Below are 18,954 nucleotides of genomic sequence, written 5' to 3'. Positions count from 1 at the left end.
TAAATTTATTCATTGTCTGTATTTATTGCCAGACAAGGAATTTGACTTTGGATTCCAACGCTCATGTCGTGGAAAAAAAAAAAAAGACAAACAAGCAGAACAGCAAACAACAATTTATAACAAAAAGATTTGACAGGGAATGGAAAGAACAGAGCAGTATGTATAAGACAGGGATTTATTTGTCCAATTTAACGCCTCAGCAGAAGCAGCACCATGTCACGCTGCATTGATGCAGTAAATCATCCAAAAATAATACAGACCAAGCATTAAACGCACATAATATACCTTTGTTTCAGTAGGCAAATGTTTATGTTTTGAGTTACATTACACAATTTTCCAATTTACTGAAAAATAGTTTTTTGGGATTTCATTAGATCTAAGCAATAATCAACAAAAGAAGTGGTCTTTATCAAACGGAGTGACGATGTTGACTTTAATTTAATTACCGAAGTAAACGAGTCATTTAATAATATTCTGATTTAGTAAAATGTACTCTTATGTTAAGCCTACATTATGCGGCACAGTGCAACGCTGAAGGACTTTTTTAGTTGTTCTTCATCTTGAGCTGAAGTGATGTGGTAAAAAAAAAAACTTGAGGTCATAATTTACACAAAGAAGTTGTTTCTAGCCACAGAAAGCAGGTAATGATGATGATGAGACATTAAACAAACCTTTGGCCTGCTTTTTATGTGCTAAGTGCAAAGATGCTCCCAGAAATATGTCCAGTAACCTTTGGGTATAATTTTAAGCAATTTCCTAAATTAATAAGTATGAAAGGGACAACTATATGTAAATAATATGTCCTCCCTTCTGGCTGTTGGCACTCTTGATGAAAATCAGTCGGCAAGCAAATGTTGCGCCCCAGTTAGTAATATAATTTTGAATGTTGAACAAATACTTTCCTATTGCTGTTTATAGAGGATGTTGGCTTATTGCATATTTTCTGAGAAGTAGAAAATAGACAGGATAAGGGGGAAAAACATGTTGCACTAAATGAGTAGAGGCACTAAAACAACAGTGTCTAGTAACTGGTTGCAAATATGAGACAATTTTTTTTCTCTGGATGTCAGGACCTGTAATAAATGGGTTATTAAATTATCTATTATCTGCTGTTTTAGGTTATTAAGGAGGAGACTGAGAAACGACGAAAAGACCACATTTCTCACTTCATACTGAGGCTGGCCTACTGTCAAACGTAAGTCATTGGTTTTAACTGTATGACATAAAAAGACGTTACAGCTAACATTTTTTTCCCATCGGTGTCTTCCAGTGAAGATCTGAGGCGCTGGTTTATTCAGCAGGAAGTCGAACTCTTCAGATACCGCTTTAACCACCTGAGACCCGAACACAAGCTAGAATTTCTCCACAAAAATAATCTCCAGTACAATACTGTAAGTTTTTGTGTCGATTTCCATTTTAGTAAATATTTTACTAGAGTTTTGTTACATACATTTTCCTGCAACACTTTGACATGTTTGTTTTCTCGTTGTAAACTTACTATTTTCACTTTGTAAACTTAATATTCTTTTCTCCGTGCTTGAGCGTGGGCTTGTGGACTAATGACGAAATTGCATTTAGATATGTTGGCAAAGGTTGCCTATAACGGCATAAAAATTTCTGACAAGACAATTTGTACAAACGGATAGCTAAACATTTTTGTAGAAAGGAGATCAGAAAAAGATGAAAAGATTATAAAAATGCAAAGTAGTTTAACGTTCGGAGTTTCATATTTTGTTATATTTACACTCGACCTCTGTGTGAGAAGAGGCAGGTGGTTGCAAGTGTGCTTTAATTGCTTTAGTGTTTTTGTTTCTCCACTAGATGGGGCAGTTTGATCATTGATCCCCTGAATGTGATCCTCCTGCTGACTTTCAGTATCTTCTGTAGCTGCTTTTTAAACAAAGATATTTAATTGTAATACATGAGGGAAAAACTGTTTTTATAACTATCATTTTTAACGACCTGTGCATTCTAATCACCCCAAGATTTAATTGTCTTCTTTTTAACTGTCATATTGTCATGTTTTCACTATGTATTTTTTTTCTATGCTCATGTACAGTAGTCTCTCTTGATCTGTAAAAATTGTCAATATTGAATAGGAATACTAAATGTAAATGAATATTAAATATATAAGATGGAAAAGGTTAAAAAAGTGATAGAAGTTCATTGTGTAAAATGATATTGCACTCGTTTAGAAAATGTTTACTCTCAAACGAGCCTCCGACATCTACTTATCAACACCGCCATGGTTCAGCCTTTGATGCTCTTCTCTCAAATTCCTCAATAATCTTTCAGACTAGTGACGAGGAGAAGGAGCAACTGAGGGTAAAACTTCTCAACTCCACTTACAGCGTCAGTGGAGTCAGTTTGGAGCATGACTTCTACAAAGTGAGTTTCTCATTTCTTTCCATTCACACCGATGATGGTGATAAGTCAGTTCAAGTTCATCAGTAGGATTTTAAAATGTACATTATCCGTAACAGTACAATGCTTTTCAAAACCAATTTCTTGACTGTTTCATATTTTTGTGTGTGTGCTTCCTTTTGTTCTTCATTTTCCAAATTTATTGAAAACGCTCTCTCCGCTGGCTTCATTTTGCAAACTAAAGTTTTTTCCTTGGTGAAGGTTAGATGATTTTGTTATAAAATATAAAATTCAAATCTACTTTTGTTTAATTTCAACACAATTTGATCTGGAGTTTATGTGCAAAAGTAGCCCAGATCAGCTGTTTATGTGAATAGGGTGTGCCCGTTTTCAGAAATAGTTTAGTAAAACTATTTTCCACATTTCATTGGTCGAGCTTAAGAACTTTTAACCTGAGTAGGATGCAGCTTTAAAACAAAAAGTATTTGCTTTTGTGTTCAGTGGCGTCTCAGAACCTACATAAAATTTCCAGATTCTTTAGGTCTTGTTCAGTCTTGCATAGAGATTCCTTCAGATTTATTTTTAAATGATATCAATTAACCAGAGATAAGGAGATTGATACATTTTTGGAACTGTTATGGCAAATTTTTACAGTAGGTATAATCTTCTTGAGGTATATTTGGGCATTATATCTAACACAATTATGCACAAGTATGTGATGTGCAGTAACATAAGTCACTGCGCGATGCATACGTGTACAGACTCAAGATAATGATGTATTGACACATCCTTTGATTCAGTTTCAGCTTTCAGTCCAGTTGATTGATTAATTATTGTGAATGTGATTGATCTGAAATGAAGTTCAGACATTATTATTTACATTCTTTAACCAAAGTCATAGATCAAAATTCATTTCAATGCACAAAGGTATCCGTCAAAATAAAGATGCAAAAACTCCACGGTATTTTATTCTTAGGATTCAAAAACGACCAGCATCAATAAAAGGAGAAAAAGGAGACAACTGTGACATCACAAAAGTGATGGAAATTGTTCAGAAATTCTCTCAAGCGCTGGTTGTGTTCAACCTGTGTGAAAATCTCCTTTATTGTCCAGATATTTAGACAAAGGAGCGTGCTGGTAAAACGGGAATAATTTCTTCTAAAAACATATTTCTCGTTCTACCTCTCTCACAACCACTCGTTCTCTTTATTTCTCTCTCCACCTCTCCTTTTCTCTAGCTCTAGATACCTATACATCTACGCCTTTCTCTACCTATACTCTATACTCTCTCGCTACCTATCTGCCTTTCCCTCTCTCTCGAGCCCTCTCTCTACTTTACCCTCTCTCTAACTTTATCTGCCTTTCTCTCTAACTCTCTTTGTCTCTCTTAACCTTTTTCTCTACCTTTTGCTATCTATCTCTCTCACTCTCTCTCTTTCTCTCTCTACATCTTTCTCTACTTTACTCTCTCTCTTTCTCTCTCTACATCTTTCTCTACTTTACTCTCTTCCTACCTCTCTACTACTCTCTCTACTTTACTCTCTCTACCTCTCTTTCTCTCTCTACTTTACTCTATCTCTCTACCTCTCTCTACATCTTTCTCTACTTTACTCTCTCTACCTCTACTCTCTCTCTACTTTACTCTCTCTACCTCTCTACTCTCTCTCTACTTTACTCTCTCTCTCTCTACTTTACTCTCCCTACCTCTCTTTCTCTCTCTACTTTACTCTCTCTCTCTACCTCTCTCTACATCTTTCTCTACTTTACTCTCTCTACCTCTCTTTCTCTCTCTACTTTACTCTCTCTCTTTCTCTCTCTACATCTTTCTCTCTCTACATCTTTCTCTACTTTACTCTCTCTCTACCTCTCTACTCTCTCTACTTTACTCTCTCTACCTCTCTTTCTCTCTCTACCTCTCTTTTTCTACTTTACTCTCTCTCTACCTCTCTACTCTCTCTCTACTTTACTCTCTCTACCTCTCTTTCTCTCTCTACTTTACTCTCTCTCTCTCTCTCTCTACCTCTCTACATCTTTCTCTACTTTACTCTCTCTCTCTCTCTACCTCTCTACATCTTTCTCTACTTTACTCTCTCTCTCTACTTTACTCTCTCTCTACTTCTACTCTCTCTCTCTACCTCTCTCTACTTTACTCTCTCTCTAATTCTACTCTCTCTCTCTACCTCTCTCTCTACTTTACTCTCTCTACCTCTCTCTCTACTTTACTCTCTCTCTACCTTTTTCTCTACCTCTCGCTTTTCTATCTCTCTGTCTACTTATACCTGTCTTCACCCCTCTCTCTCTCTCTCTCTCTCTCTCTCTCTCTCTACCCTAACCTTTCTCCAGCTCTCCAAATAACGCAGGTGGTGTTTTTGTTCAGCTACATTCATAATGTGTAGAACATGTTGAATTATTAATTTATAACTTGAGGATCTGAGGCCGTAAAAAGTTTTTAATACGTGAATGCATTTAATTCGGCTGTCTCTTCACAACAGGAACACAAAGTGGGGCAGTCGCCTTGGCCTGCTAATTGACTCTAATTTACATTTCATCGAGCAGAATGTTAATTATTCTCCCTAACAGCTCTGAAATTTGTGTAAATCTTTGAGTAAACAGCACACTTTAAATCCTCAATCCCCCTTTAATCCCGGATATTTTGGAATAAATTATTTGGTTAAGTGGGTGTGCTGCACACTCACGTTAGACTTAACTAGTAACAAGATGTGTATTTTTTTAAAGGTTCCTTTTCAAGATGCCCTTGACCTGGTGCGGACAAGGAAAGTGTATCTCAAGGAAGGCTACGCGTACATTCCTCAGAGTGAAATCGTCGCCATTGTTCTCAATGATTTTCGCACAAGGCTTTCCAAAGCTCTTGCAGTAAGTATTCACGTCTGCTTTCTGTTTCAAACATGCAAACCGATCGAACGCTTGAAATTTCTTAGTACTGCAAACCACATTTCCGTCAGACAAACACAAGAACATAAACACACGGGCGTTTTTTATTCGCAGTACATTCTCCCCACACACTGCACTACATGTACAAGAGTTCCCTCTGAGCGCGTGTTCTTTATTTAAATGCACGTTGGGTTTGCTAAGCGTCTGGATCCATCAGGCAGATTGGTAAATTGCAGCTGTTGACTTTGTTGGCCCGAGGGAAACGGGAGAAACGCGGGGTTCAAATGAGATGAATAAGTGCGCACACATGACATTAAATGTCTGGAGGGAAGATTGGCAACGACGAGCAGGCCTGATGCGTGTGCTTTTATAACGCCATAGCGGAGCATTCGTGGCTGTGTGGGTATCTAAGGGCTGATGTTTACTCCTAATAACCCGAGGGAGTAGAGGCGCAGGGTTTTTGGAACCTGAGGCATTCCTTATTATTTATGCGAGGCGACGACATTAGCGAAGAGCCCAGCCTGCAGACCGGGTAAGGGCTTCATCAGCAGCCAAGGCCAGCAGTGTCTAATGATAAATAAAACACAACATCTGCTAATTAGATGCTTTGCTGTTGACCTGAAGAAACTCTCTTGGAGGAAGTGACTGAAGTATTAACAATTATTGGAGGTGCAACATTCAGGCTTTCCCTGGCCAAGACAAACTTCTGGGTTCCTCAAAGGTCTGGCCTGCTGAATCCGACTTTGGCCAATACCGGGCTTCAACATATAAAAGAGCAAAGCAAGTGCTGCAGGAACGTTGAGGTAGGAACTTGGAATCCAGAAGGAAATTTGGGTATTTTTGGGATTTACCTCATTAATACAACCATGTGTCAATGATTCTTCAGACAGGTCCCTAATATTTATAAAAATTCAGATTTTCCCGTATTTGACCTGCTGATCGTTGATGAGATTGACCATTTCCCATTTTAGACGGTTCATTGGTAAATGTCTACAGATGTAAAGAAACTTGGTGCTGCACACTAATTTATTGTATTGTTGTTGAAGGTGACCCAGTATCATCCAATCTATCTATTTCCTATATCTGCTTAGTTCTTTCCATACGTGCAGGTGGGCTGGGGCTCATCTCCAGCTGTCAATGGGCGAGAAGCAGGGGACACCCTGGGACTTAGTGTCAGAGATGATGTTAATGTTCACATTCATTGTCAAATAAAAAAAAGTTAACTACCAAAGCAATGAGCATCAAGGGAACATGTTGTCCCAAGCTTTACATTATCCCTGCCAACATGGCTCAGGATGTACAACAAACAATTGCTGTGCAGGCAAGTAGTGTTGCAATTGACATTGATAAGTGGCATAATCATCTTCAAAGATAAATCTTGGGTTTGCACTGCAAAAAGGGAACTAGAAGTAAGTCAAGTTTTCTTGAAATTAATGTATTTTTCCTTGATTTAAGCAGGTAAATAAAACTATTTGCCAATGGAATAAGATTTTTGCACTTAAAATAGGAACAGTTCATCTCTATCATATTACTTAAAGGGCAGGATGTCTAATTATCTTATTGTAGGGGTAAAAGTACTCACTCCATTGGCAAATAGTCTTATTTACCTGCTTAAATCAAGGAAAAATACATTCATTTCAAGAACATTTGACTTACTTTTACCTCCCTTTTTGTAGTGTGCATCACCACAGAAGACCTTTTGTCTTTAAGTATATTGGCCCAAAGGGAGGAAGAAGGGCCAAATTGAGAGGTTCACAATTGCGTGTGCAGCTCATAACACGATGGCCATGAGAATGTTAAAACTTAACGCCCATATTATGCAATAATGTCTGAAAATGTTCATTAACAAGGAAACCCTACATGTCAGTGCTCATATCATTGATCAGCAGTCAATCCTGAAACATTATGTTTAGCTACATCTTTTAACCCTACAATAAATACATTAGATTACAGGTGCACAGTTTAAACCACATTTCAGATGCTTAGGTCTATTAATCTACTCTAAACTAATTTGATTTCATGTAAAGCAAACTTAAAGCCAATCGTTTCCATGTTTTAAACTTTCCTTTCTGTGCATGAAAAATGCTTTAGAAACGTATACAGAGGTTCAGTTTTCTTTAGTATTATTTTCTCTTCCTGGTGACCTTAACACAGAAGCCTCGTTCAACAAATGTGTTGAACGAGGCCTGATTTTATGTCAAACATTGAGCTCTGTCCAGAACATGATCTAAAATGGCTTTTTGCAGTTTAAACAACAAATTTTAAACTTGCGTCTGGCAAACTTAAATAGCGAGATCATCAGATTTATGGAAGTGTAATTTCAGAGGATGGTTTAAAATATACCTTCTTATCTAGGAGTGCCGGCTGAGTAACAAGGCACCAAAGCTTTCACAGGCTGCGCTTTTTGTTTGAAAAGGCTTAAAAAAACCAAAATCAATCTTTTGCTCTCTTTTCAATCTAATACAATTTTAGGCTCAGGCATCCTATTGTTGGCAAAGTGAGCTTGATGCATTTGGTTCAGTTTGATCTAAGCACATGTCCTCCATCAAGGGACAGGCAGGCCAAGCTAATGCAAATGGAAAAAAGAAGCAAAAACCCCCAAACACATGGCGAAACAAAAATCAAAGCGCAGCTTGGTTCAGCCATTCTTCCATTTCCAAGTAATTATCTGGACCGCTAACCGTTGGAGTGGAATAATTGTCCAAAACAACTTTATTTTTTGTGGAAATGTGCTATTTTGTTTCTCATGTTGTTATTTTCCTCCACTCAGAAAAAAATAAAAGAACATCTTGGAAAATAAATAACAGAAAACACAGAGCACAGAACCCGTATACTTACACCAACATTTCATCTATGTATTTTATTCAACGGGAAGTGGAGGTTTGGTTTAAAATCAGACGAGGCTGATGGGCTTTCAGCCTGAAGCAGCATTTAAATACCACAACCAGCGATAATCACAATAAATCACATTGTAAGACTTTGTCCGACAGTTGTTTTATAGACTGCACATGTTTAAAGATGGTGCTTTGCCAACGGTTCTACAGTCATTTGCACTTTAAAGGCTTTCACACTCCATATTAACAGTGAGCTCCTCACCACATGAGCTCTGTGTGAATGTTCTTTGTTTTAAATGTGATTGTGAATCACAACAGCTAATTCACGGTTCGTCAGATAACCCAGAAAATTACCTTCTTAGAGAGTTAAAACACAGCAGACAATGCAATCAGGTCAATTCATTAAAGGTATTGTGGAGTAATGTGTGTTTTTTTACATCACCCTACTGTTTTTACATTTCTTTAATCTGAGTATGGTATTGTGAATAACTGTACATCATTTATGCTGTACATTTACCCTTGCAGTGCAATCTCTTATTCTTTATTTTTTTTTATAGTTTAGTGTATCTGCACGCTCCCATTTGCCTTTCACTTTGCTGCTGGTGCACCTGAATTTCCCCTCTGGGGCACAATGAAGGGCATTTCCTTTCTATTCTAATTGCCCTTTGATGAAATGTCTTTATTCAGTTGAAATAAAGGTGCTGTCTGACACCGGAGCTGTAATTAAAAAGATTTTTGTCTCGAGTGCAAGTACCTTAAAGTTGTACTGATCTGCAGCCTTGGGTTTTTCTAGTCCTTTGACCAAGGCATTATTCATGTGATGCCCATCTTTTCTGCAGTTGACAGCCCGCTCTCTACCAGCAGTGCATTCTGATGAACGTCTCCAGCCGCTTCTTAACCACCTCAGGTAAGCAGCGGGATTAAAAAAAAAGTTTGCTGCCATTTTGCCGCGGCTTTGTTGAAAGCGAGCGTTATCACCAAAGAACATCAAATGTGGCCTTGAAGGGGCGTTTTGTTGTGTAAATGTGGTGAATCATTTGCTGATGTAATCTTTTTGTCATCTTTGGGATGGGTTGCTGGGTGATGTTTTTATTTTCACCTGCTTGTGCATTTTTAATGCTTATGATAATAGGCCCATAGAGCGCTGGAGCTGTCATATATTCAATTAGTCGACTGACAAAGAAACAATGTCAACAATGATATAAATTGTGATAACTTACCATCAGGGCTGCTCTGCAAACGGGATATTAATGATTGATTTGGTCTTTTTGACAGATGATAAAAGTGGATATTGTAACATCCTCAACTCTCTGATCTCTAAAGTTTCGGTTTTAATAGAGTGCTTTTCATTTCCTTCAGTTGTATCGCAACACTGCGCTGAACAGTGCTGTTAATGGACAGACAAGCATCAGTGTCAGTATGACTTATTTTTGACCACTGAGGTAAAATTCACACTAATAACCGTGCAGGGTACCTGAAATTAAACGGCAGGTAGTTCCTGCTCGTCCAAAAGCCCAGGTTATCATCACAAATGGAGCCCTGCCTGTCGAGCAGAAGAAGATATTTTAGACTTCCTGCCATGAGCAGTCATTAATCAGCATTCAGAATTAATAACGTTATCTGAGCTTTCAGCCTTTGTCGTGAAACATGCAGGATGTGAAAATGTTGCTCTCGTGAGTTAAAGGCAAGGGTCTACATTCTCGAAGGAAAACCCACTAAGGGATGAAATGCTCTCTCCATATAGTGAACAAAACATCCTCCTTTAGAAAGCAGCTTAGCTTTACATAGCGTCTTAGATCTCTGACGTTGATTTTAAACAACCCAGCAACAGAAAATCACCAACTTTGCCCCTTTTACCTTCAGTAACGACTTCCACAACGAAGTGTGTTGTTGGCCAGTTTGCCCTACGTTATAATGTGCTTACTGGACATTTGTGCTGTTGCATGCAGTGATGTCTTTCAGCACTGCTCCAGTCCTTGCATATAAATATTAGTTCAGTCGAGGCAACTACAGTCTGACCATCTCCTACTAAAAGGATTTCAGATCATTGCCAAGTTGTGTGAAGATCACATTAATCGCTACAAGTAGGCTTAATTGACGGCATCCGGTCTTTGTGAAAACGATTCGACGTCCATCCGGGAGTCTCTGTCAATTCTGGAGGCTTGCGGTTGAGCTGTGCTGTTGAAGTTGCCATGAATCAGATGATTGAGAGTCAGCACAGGCATCATGTTGTCTGTTTTTTAAAGTGGCTGGTGTACTAGCCAACGATGTTTGTTAAATGGGTTTTGGGAAGCCTCAGTTGGCTAAATCCAGCTTTGCTTTAAGGGTTCTGAAGTTGCCTGAGTTTTCAGGACGTCAACCTAAAAATAATGTTTTAACACCATTCAGCTAAAATGGCCACCAGTTTGCCTTCTTTTGATTAACGCTTATTTAATTTGCCGACACATGTTACAGCCCTTTTTTTTTAGGCGTATTGGGGATTATGATTGTTTTCGACCGTTGCAGTTTGGAAAAGCAGCGATAAATAATAACGTGTTTTGCGTAATGGCAGCCGGAGAGTTTATCTCTGCTTCGGGGTAATGGTTGAAGGTGTTTATTTTGACTTGAAAGGAAAAAACCCAAATGCACAGGTGGAAGAAGGGATTATCCCAGATTGTTGTTGGGGATTAGTGAACAGGTTGTTAAACTGAGTGGCTCGGTCGGTAATCTTTATTTGATTTGAGACCCTCTCAATTTGGACTCTATGGCTCAGCAAAGCCTCTAGGTGTGTTTTTAAAAGGAGATGAAAAAAGCATGTATAGTCTTAACACACATTTGATGCCATTTTGAGTTTTAAACCAAATGCTTTCATTACAGAAAAATCAGTTCTGATGTTTTGTTATTTCTTATTTTCAGCCATTCATATTTTGGACAGGATTACAGCGGCCAAAAGAACGTTGGGAAAATCTCCCTGGAGCAGATCGATTCAGTAAGTTGCCCGGATCATCTTTGATTGAAACGTCAATGCCGGGTTTTATGTTTTTACTATACTCTACAAGGTGAAAAGCAGTGCAATGAGATGGTTATAGACTCTCTCATCACCCAGTGGTAGCATAATAAGGAAGGCGCCTGGAGCATTATTCAAAAGCCACACACTGCCTGGATGCAAAGATTGCTACGTTTGTTTTAACCAAATGAAATAACCATGAGCCGTACTAGTACTGTAAGTTAACATGTTTGACTTACCAACATGGTATCTTCCCCAAAGTGAAGCAATGAGTGTCCTTCCTTTATCCTGGTCCTCTACAATCACTGCGCTACATGTTTTTAGATGTTTTCTTGCTTCAACAGACCAGATTTAGATGATTGAATTACCTCCTCAGCGTGTCATTAAGGGCCAGCAGAGGGCTGTTAACAACCCATTTATTTTCAGTCAGGTGTGCTGAAACAGGGAAACCTCTAAAGCACCCTGGACGGCTGGTCCCTGAGTGTGATAAATGTGATATCCTTAAACGTGTCCAAACAATGCTCGTGTTTATACATGCACGGAGTAAAGTTGGCCATTAACTCATTATTGTGTGTGACTTTTTTTTTTTTTTTTCTGATTCTACATATTTTTGGTCAGCATTAAGAGTTGAGTGCTTTCAGCTTGCAGGAAAGTCCTTCCCGCTGTGCATGAGGCAGCTCCACAAGGCCCTCAGAGAGAACCACCACCTTCGCTATGGAGGCAGGATGCAGTACGGCCTCTTCCTCAAAGGCATCGGCCTCTCTCTGGAGCAGGCGCTGCAGTTCTGGAAGATGGAGTTCATCCAAGGCAAAGTGGATGCAGACAAGGTAATGCTGATGTTGGTAACTAGACGTTTCATTTTAATTTGCTCTGGCCTGCTCAGTCAGCAACAGAACAATGCTGAATTGGTCATATTCAACAAAATGTTAATGAATTGTGGCTTAAGTCGTAACCTAGTTTACGCTCGTCAGGGGTGACTTCAGCACTGATGTTTGGGGCTTGTTATGTATTTAATACTCAAGTGTTGGCTAAAGCAGCATTGTTTCATAATTAAGTAAAATCCCTTAGCAAGGACAGCATACCATGTTATCTGAATAACTGGCTTGTACTAAGTAGTCGTTTAAGGTACTCACTTGATTGGATAATGTTACTTTGATGGGAATGATGGTATTTTATTCTTTATTTTAGTCATTTTACATCCACAGATATGAGTGACTTTGTTTGGCTGTGGTACAGGGATCAGATATTTGGACTTCACATTTTCTGGAGTCTGAAATCATTTAATTTAATGAAATTCCTTTCTTTAAAACCCTTGTAAAGCAGCTAAATATAACTTGTTTGCTAGTTTATTGTCTATTTTTTTGAGATGCTATCCCCTGCAAATGTTTCCATTCCTCTTGAACTTTCTACGTGTGTGTTGTATGTGTGTGTGCACCTGTACATCACTTCCACCCCTGACATGTAAATAATGATACCAATAATGGTAATAATAAATTAGTCCTGCATCCTTGCTCTCGACTCATTGCACTGTTGCAATGTAGTTTCAATCTGTCCGTTTTGTGTATATGTGATACTGTAGACTGAATTTATTACTGCATTATTGTACAGTAAGCACATTGCGAGCATCGTATGTTCCAGAGTCAGATTCCCCGTATGTTTATACATGCATGGCAAATACGGCTGATTCTGATTCTCCCCTTTGTCATGACACAACAAAAAGTAATTAATAATTAGCTATTTATGCGATGGACCAACACAAAGGGACCCATAATTGTAAAGACAGGTGGAGGTAAGAGGATTAACAACAAATGAGCTTCAATCTGGACCGGACCGGACTTTCGTTCTGTATTTTTCTGAAAACGTTTCGACACCTATCAGCGAGTCTTTGTCAGTTCTGGTAGCTCGCACTTTAGCAACCTGCAGTTGGTGCGCTGCTGTTTTTAAGGACATGGAGGCCCATCCTCCTTGGCGAATTCTAAGTCAGATGTAAATTAATGACCCACCTGTCACTGTCCTGGGTCATGAGACGTCATTGCTTGGTGTGAGTGGAGTACTTGGTCACCTGAATCATGATGAGATTGCTGATGTAATCTCTTTGGAACGTGTTGGAGGACCGAGCTATAAACTCTGGAGAGTTGGAAACGCATTCCTCTCCTTTTGTTTAGAGATGTTTTTTTTTCTCTTTTGACCAAGATGGCTTCTTTCACCCCTCTTTCAAATCATCCGTTCTCCCTGTTCAAAATCTGGACATCATTGGGCTTAAAAGTGTGTCCTTTGCTTTTGAGGTGCAAGTGGACTGCTGAGTCTTGCCCTGAGCTGTAGGCCCTCCTGTGCGGTGCCATGTCTTTATGTAGCTGTTGTTTGGTTTCTCTGATGTAAGAATCTGAGCAGTCCTCGCTGCATCAGACCGCATACAGAGCGGCGCTCATTTACTGGTATAAACATGAGAAAATACCAGAAATGCCAGTAAATTTCAAACCTAATAACTCTCTCAGACAAAAACTGGTTCATCCCAAAGACCGAAAACCCAATTCAAATAACTGAGAATTTGTACAGGCAGGTAAGATGATTTTTTTTCTTCCAGAAGCAAATAAACAGATGAGCCAGGTAACAAGACAATTCAGGCTTTCCTCTAGGATTTTTTTAAACTGTTTCCTGGGGTGTGTGTGTGTGTGTTTGTGTGATCTCATCATCTAATTTGCATATTTGTTCATACATTTGTGCCCCAGGCTTTAGGAGAGCTTTTGCGTTGACAAATAAAGTTAATAAAAATAGTGTTTTGATGTGTTTGGAACTAAAAAAAACCCACCTTTGTATAAAATGATTCATGAATTTTTAATATATTGCCTGCATCCACTCTACATAAAACAAACTGTACAGTTATCAGAGGCACAGAAAGTAAACGAGGCAAATACGTGTTTGAAGCTGTGTGTGAATCAGATTCAGAGACAAAACAGACTACTGTAAAAACTATATTTACGTGACGAGGCAGCAGCAACTGTGTGTGCCTGTGAGACGGTGCTGAGGGAAGTGGGAACTCCTGCGGCAGCTCTTTCTGCTGCCTCAGTGATTCCAGAACGACTAGGGCTTTCGGTAACGTCGCCTTTAAAACAAAAAAAAAGTCGCTGGACTTCTTGCTGTCAGGATTTTGTTTACCGATGAACTTCAGGACACACACACGGGACTAAAAGTTTGAGAGTCTTTATTGCAAGGTTGATGGGTGGAGGTCTGATGAGGAGCTGGTTGCACCGAAACTGAGTGAAGGTGATGGAAGGAGCTGACGGCCCGGAGACAGAGAGTCCACACTTGCTAGGTGCTGCTCGGCTAGCAGGCCTCATAGCACTCAGGTTAGCAGTTCATTTGGGAGACACCAGGGCACAGAGCTGAGCTTCACCAGGGCGGCTAGTCAGGTTAGCAGAACTTGAGAGACACCAGGGCACAGAGCTGAGCTTCACCAGGGCGGCTAGTCAGGTTAGCAGAACTTGAGAGACACCAGGGCTCAGAGCTGAGCTTCACCAGGGCGGCTAGTCAGGTTAGCAGAACTTGAGAGACACCAGGGCTCAGAGCTGAGCTTCACCAGGGCGGCTAGTCAGGTTAGCAGAACTTGAGAGACACCAGGGCACAGAGCAGAACCTCTCCAGGAACAAACAGTGAACAAACAGTCTTTAGAGTGACTGACAGGACTAACCTTAACAAAAGGAGCAAAACAAAGCTTCCAAGGCAAACCGGGGACTGGCATGGAGAGGTGTGGGATGATGACGGCCCAGTGCTGAACTGAAGGCAGAGGGAGGTTTAAATAGAGCACTACACAGGTGGAACAAGGATCTGGCTAATTGACTGGTAAATGATAACAGGTGTGACTGACTGCTGAGGAGGTGAAGTGAAAAATGACAGAAAATAACTGATGACTGAAAACTAACAATAAATAAAGTCAAACCTAACCCAAAAGAGATGAAAAAATGAAAATAACAGAAAAACAAAGCCAAACCAAAACTCAACCATGACACTTGCAAGTCGCTTTTTGAAAGAAAATTGTTAGAGCGATCTGAAAAGTCACTAAATGTAGCAACAAAGACACTAAATGGGCAACACTGGACTGTGGTCTCTGGTTATCCATCCCTCCTGAGAGCAGCACACGGCACAGTAGCCACTAGACAGGAAGAGGCGGGGGGTGTTGATTTATCAAAATAAGGTACATTTTAACAGGTCATGATATTTAAATTCCTTTCAAACTCTGATTATGATTAGTGTGAAAATATAGGCTATACATAATATAGTATATATATCTATATATCGATCGATCGATATATTTTAGTAGCAATAGAGTTCGAAAACCATGTTAGTTTTCAGTTTTTTTATAAAGGGCTATGAATTTGTAAGCCACAGTAGTCTTAGTAATAATTAACTCATCCTTCAACAACTATTATTATTATTATTATTATTATTATTATTATTATTATTATTATTATTATTATTATTATTATTATTTTTATCCCCCCCCCCCCCCCCATTGCTGATTTACTTGTACACTGATGCTGGGATCAGAAAATCTAATCTGTACAGAATAGTCAAATTCAATTAAATTTGAAACTATAATTAATACATTTACTTGTCATCTGTTAGATTAAGAAGACGTTCGGTCCAAAGTGATGCTTGTATCTAGACAGGGAACCTCATTTAGGCCAGGATTGGTGTCACTTGGTAGCGGCAGCTCCTGTCCTGTGCCAGCTCAGCTTCAATGCAGCTGCTTTAAACAGTGTTGGCAGGCACATGTTGCCACCGCCATGTTACGCCAACATCTGCTCTGTGGAAGTATTTCAAAAACAGCCACTTGTATCTGAATTTGCGCTGCAGAGACAGAGCTTCACTTAGTTCTACTAATTTAATTAGACAACTGATGTTAAAAACACTGGCTGAATACATCATTGCTCATTTAGCTGAATGGGGCTACGGTTTGCTAAAAGTTGGCTTTTCTCTTCATTGCTACGAATTGGAGGCCAGCTTCATCCTCAGTACACTGGGGAAGAGAGACTTCAAAGAAACGAGCTATGTATATTCCCACATAACTGTCATATAACAAAATAGATTAGTGTCTATTAAATTGAACACCCTGTGTGTCCTGCCAATCACAGAGGATGAGACTTTGGGGAATGTGTTTGAGCCACGGTCTCCCCGGCCTTGTCCAGCTACGTATCCCGCATGCTGCTGCACTGGCGGTATAACATAATTTTGCAATCACTTAAGAGGCATGGTATCTGTTGTGAAGTTTAATTGGCTTTCCCGCAGAAACTCGGAGTGTTATTAACCTGCTTCTCTGTTAATAGGATCAATTTTTCATTGTGTAGCTCTGCAGCAACAGGAGCTGCACGAATCTCATAAAGCAGGGCTTGTAAAGCAGAAGAGGAGATGCTAAACACAAAGATAAAAACGTCAGCGACTCCGATCTGATCAGCAATGAAACATCCTGATTGGGACGTTCCTGGCACTTCTGTTTTAGGCCGAATATTCTCATTAGTTCCAAGGCGTCGATGCGGCTTTTAAATAGAATTTTAAAAAGCCCGTTAGCCAACGCCTATAAACATTTTTATCGATTCTTGGACCGGCCCTGTCAAGCAATTCATCTGTTCCAAATAAATTGACCTTTTTTTAAAAAAAATAAATGTAACCAAGAACAGCAAACTTGCTGCCGCTCTTCGTTGTTTTGGTCATGTAACTAAAAACGACGATTCCTGTTGGAGTGAACGCAACTTTTGTTATTGATTCAAGGTGGTGTGCATTCAATCTAGGACATGTTTAGATGTTCCTCATAGGTCACACTCACAAATGCAGTTATTAGTTAGCCCTAAAATTTGTCTTCCCTGCTGTAACAAGACATGGTCACACCAATAGAAAACAGTGTGAAGGTATTAGAAATGACAGTTTCCCCCTACATGCAAACCACAATGTCAGGTTAAAAAAATAACACTGCTGATCACTACGACCACAGCGCCCTCACTCCCTGTGAACCTGTTGTTGGTAGCATCATGCTGTGGGGGTGTTTGTCTTCAGCAGGGGAAAAGAAGCTGATCATAGTGGAGGAACGTAGCTAAAGACGAGGCAATCCAGGATGAAATCCCGTTAAAGGGTGCAAAAAACCTGAGATCGGGGCGGAGGGTCGCCTTCCAGCTGGACAGTGGCCCTAAACATGCAACCAGTGCTACCCAGATGCTTGAGATTAAAACATATTTATGTGTTAGGCTAAAAAAAAAAAAAAAGTCCAGACCTATGTTGAATGAGAATCAGTGACAAGATCTGGAAATTGATGTTCACAGATGCTGTCCATCCGATCTGACTGAGCTTTCGCATTTTTGCAAGAATGAGCAACATATTCCGCCTCCAGATGTGCAAAGCTGTTAAAAAACGTAAACCAAAAGACCATCATTTTCTTTTTAAAACAAAATTATGTGCAACTTTGTGTTGGTTTATCGCATGCAATCTCAATAAAATGGATGTGCGTTTATGATTGTAAAGTGACAAAATGTGAAGAAGTAAATTTTAGAAAAGAGTACTTTTATTTTAAGCAATTCAATGGTTTAGTTTTGGAAAAGGCTTTGTTTTGGGAACCAACTTTATATAATAGTAGTCCTTCGTTTATGGGTACAAATGATCTCCCAGTTAAATTGATTGAAAATGTAATCATTCTTCCCAATGGCTAATTTAAACGTAAACAAGGGCAACTTAGGCTTTTTTTTTCTCTAGAAAGTTTTGTTTTGCAGCCCGAATCCTTGTTTAAACGTGATTGTGTTTGAGCTGTTGTTTCTCTGTCTTGAAATATTTATTTCAGTAAAATCGTTTGTTCTTCCCTCTAACTTTTCTAACCCACACAAGAATTTGCAAGCAAACTTTCTGCAGTTTGACAGTGCAATCAGTGTCAAATAAAAAGGGCAAAACATAAATAAATTACAAAGCAAGAACATTAATGGCATTATTTTAATCAAGCAGTGCCCATTGTGGTTGTAACATCTCAGTCGGGCTCAAACACAGGACCGCTGTTGTCTCCTTATTTGGTCCCCTATTTCTGAGATGCCTTAGTTGCCATGTGCAGTGCGTGACGGCTCTCACAAAAAGCCGTCCTTTTGTTCTACAGCGGAGGCATCTGAATGGTGCTGACCAGCTCGCAGCTCTCACCGTGATGTATGTGTTGTGTCAGGAGCTGCACTTTGTGGCATGCTGCTCAAAGCCTTCTCATTAGTATGCGGCAGGAGGAGAGAGGGAAGATGAGAGGCAGCGATGCCGAAAGGGAGGCCCGGAGGAAGAGGCAATGTAATATTAGACTAGTGGGAGAGGGAGAATTGATGAAATTAACTTGATCTATCCATTCCTCTTGCCATAGAAGTTGGCCTATTCATTTGGAGGAGTGTTTGTGCCACTTTGCTGTAGCATCTTGTAGCCTGGGGCTAGGACTGCTGTTAAACTACTTGGTTTACAGACCTTAACTTTAAGCTTTTTCCTTTATACTAACCAACAGCATTTTTTAACATCACTGGCGGAGGAAGGGGAGGGCAAAGAAATACGTTTTTTTTTTCACCCTCTTAGGGTGTTATCTTTCTCTGTCTGACATCAAACTGGACTACAGCTGCACAATTAATCGCATTTGCAATATAATCACAATTTTAAAAAATCGCAGTGGTCTGCAATTTTTGTCGTACCATAGCATTAAGTACCAGTCAAACTGTTTAGTACATAGACTTGTTTGTTGGTTGCACTTTTTGTTCAACAAGGAATAATGCCCAACTCAACAAGCTATTCTCTTAAATAATAATGTTCTGATTAATAAAAGCAGTCACATTTCTTGTTTTAAATAGTCCTTTACAAACATATTTATCTACAGGCCATTTT

At 39.4% G+C, this 18,954-nt stretch overlaps 1 protein-coding gene across 2 annotated transcripts in view; it reads left to right on the top strand.

Moving 5' to 3' along the window:
- Nucleotides 1-18,954, top strand: part of prim2 (DNA primase subunit 2) — a 37,509-nt gene that overhangs the window by 4,718 nt on the left and 13,837 nt on the right. For both annotated transcript variants that reach the window (XM_036126710.1, XM_036126712.1), the window contains exons 4-10: nt 1,119-1,195; nt 1,271-1,391; nt 2,296-2,388; nt 5,101-5,238; nt 8,930-8,997; nt 10,986-11,058; nt 11,718-11,903. In XM_036126710.1, coding sequence (XP_035982603.1) covers nt 1,119-1,195; nt 1,271-1,391; nt 2,296-2,388; nt 5,101-5,238; nt 8,930-8,997; nt 10,986-11,058; nt 11,718-11,903 — 756 coding nt within the window. The remainder of the gene's footprint in view (nt 1-1,118; nt 1,196-1,270; nt 1,392-2,295; nt 2,389-5,100; nt 5,239-8,929; nt 8,998-10,985; nt 11,059-11,717; nt 11,904-18,954) is intronic.

Source organism: Fundulus heteroclitus, chromosome 22 (assembly GCF_011125445.2).
Source record: "Fundulus heteroclitus isolate FHET01 chromosome 22, MU-UCD_Fhet_4.1, whole genome shotgun sequence".
In the NCBI taxonomy this organism is placed as follows: Eukaryota; Metazoa; Chordata; class Actinopteri; order Cyprinodontiformes; family Fundulidae; genus Fundulus; species Fundulus heteroclitus.
The sequence above is the reverse complement of the archived record's forward strand: the minus strand, read 5'-3'. Positions and strand labels throughout refer to the sequence as shown.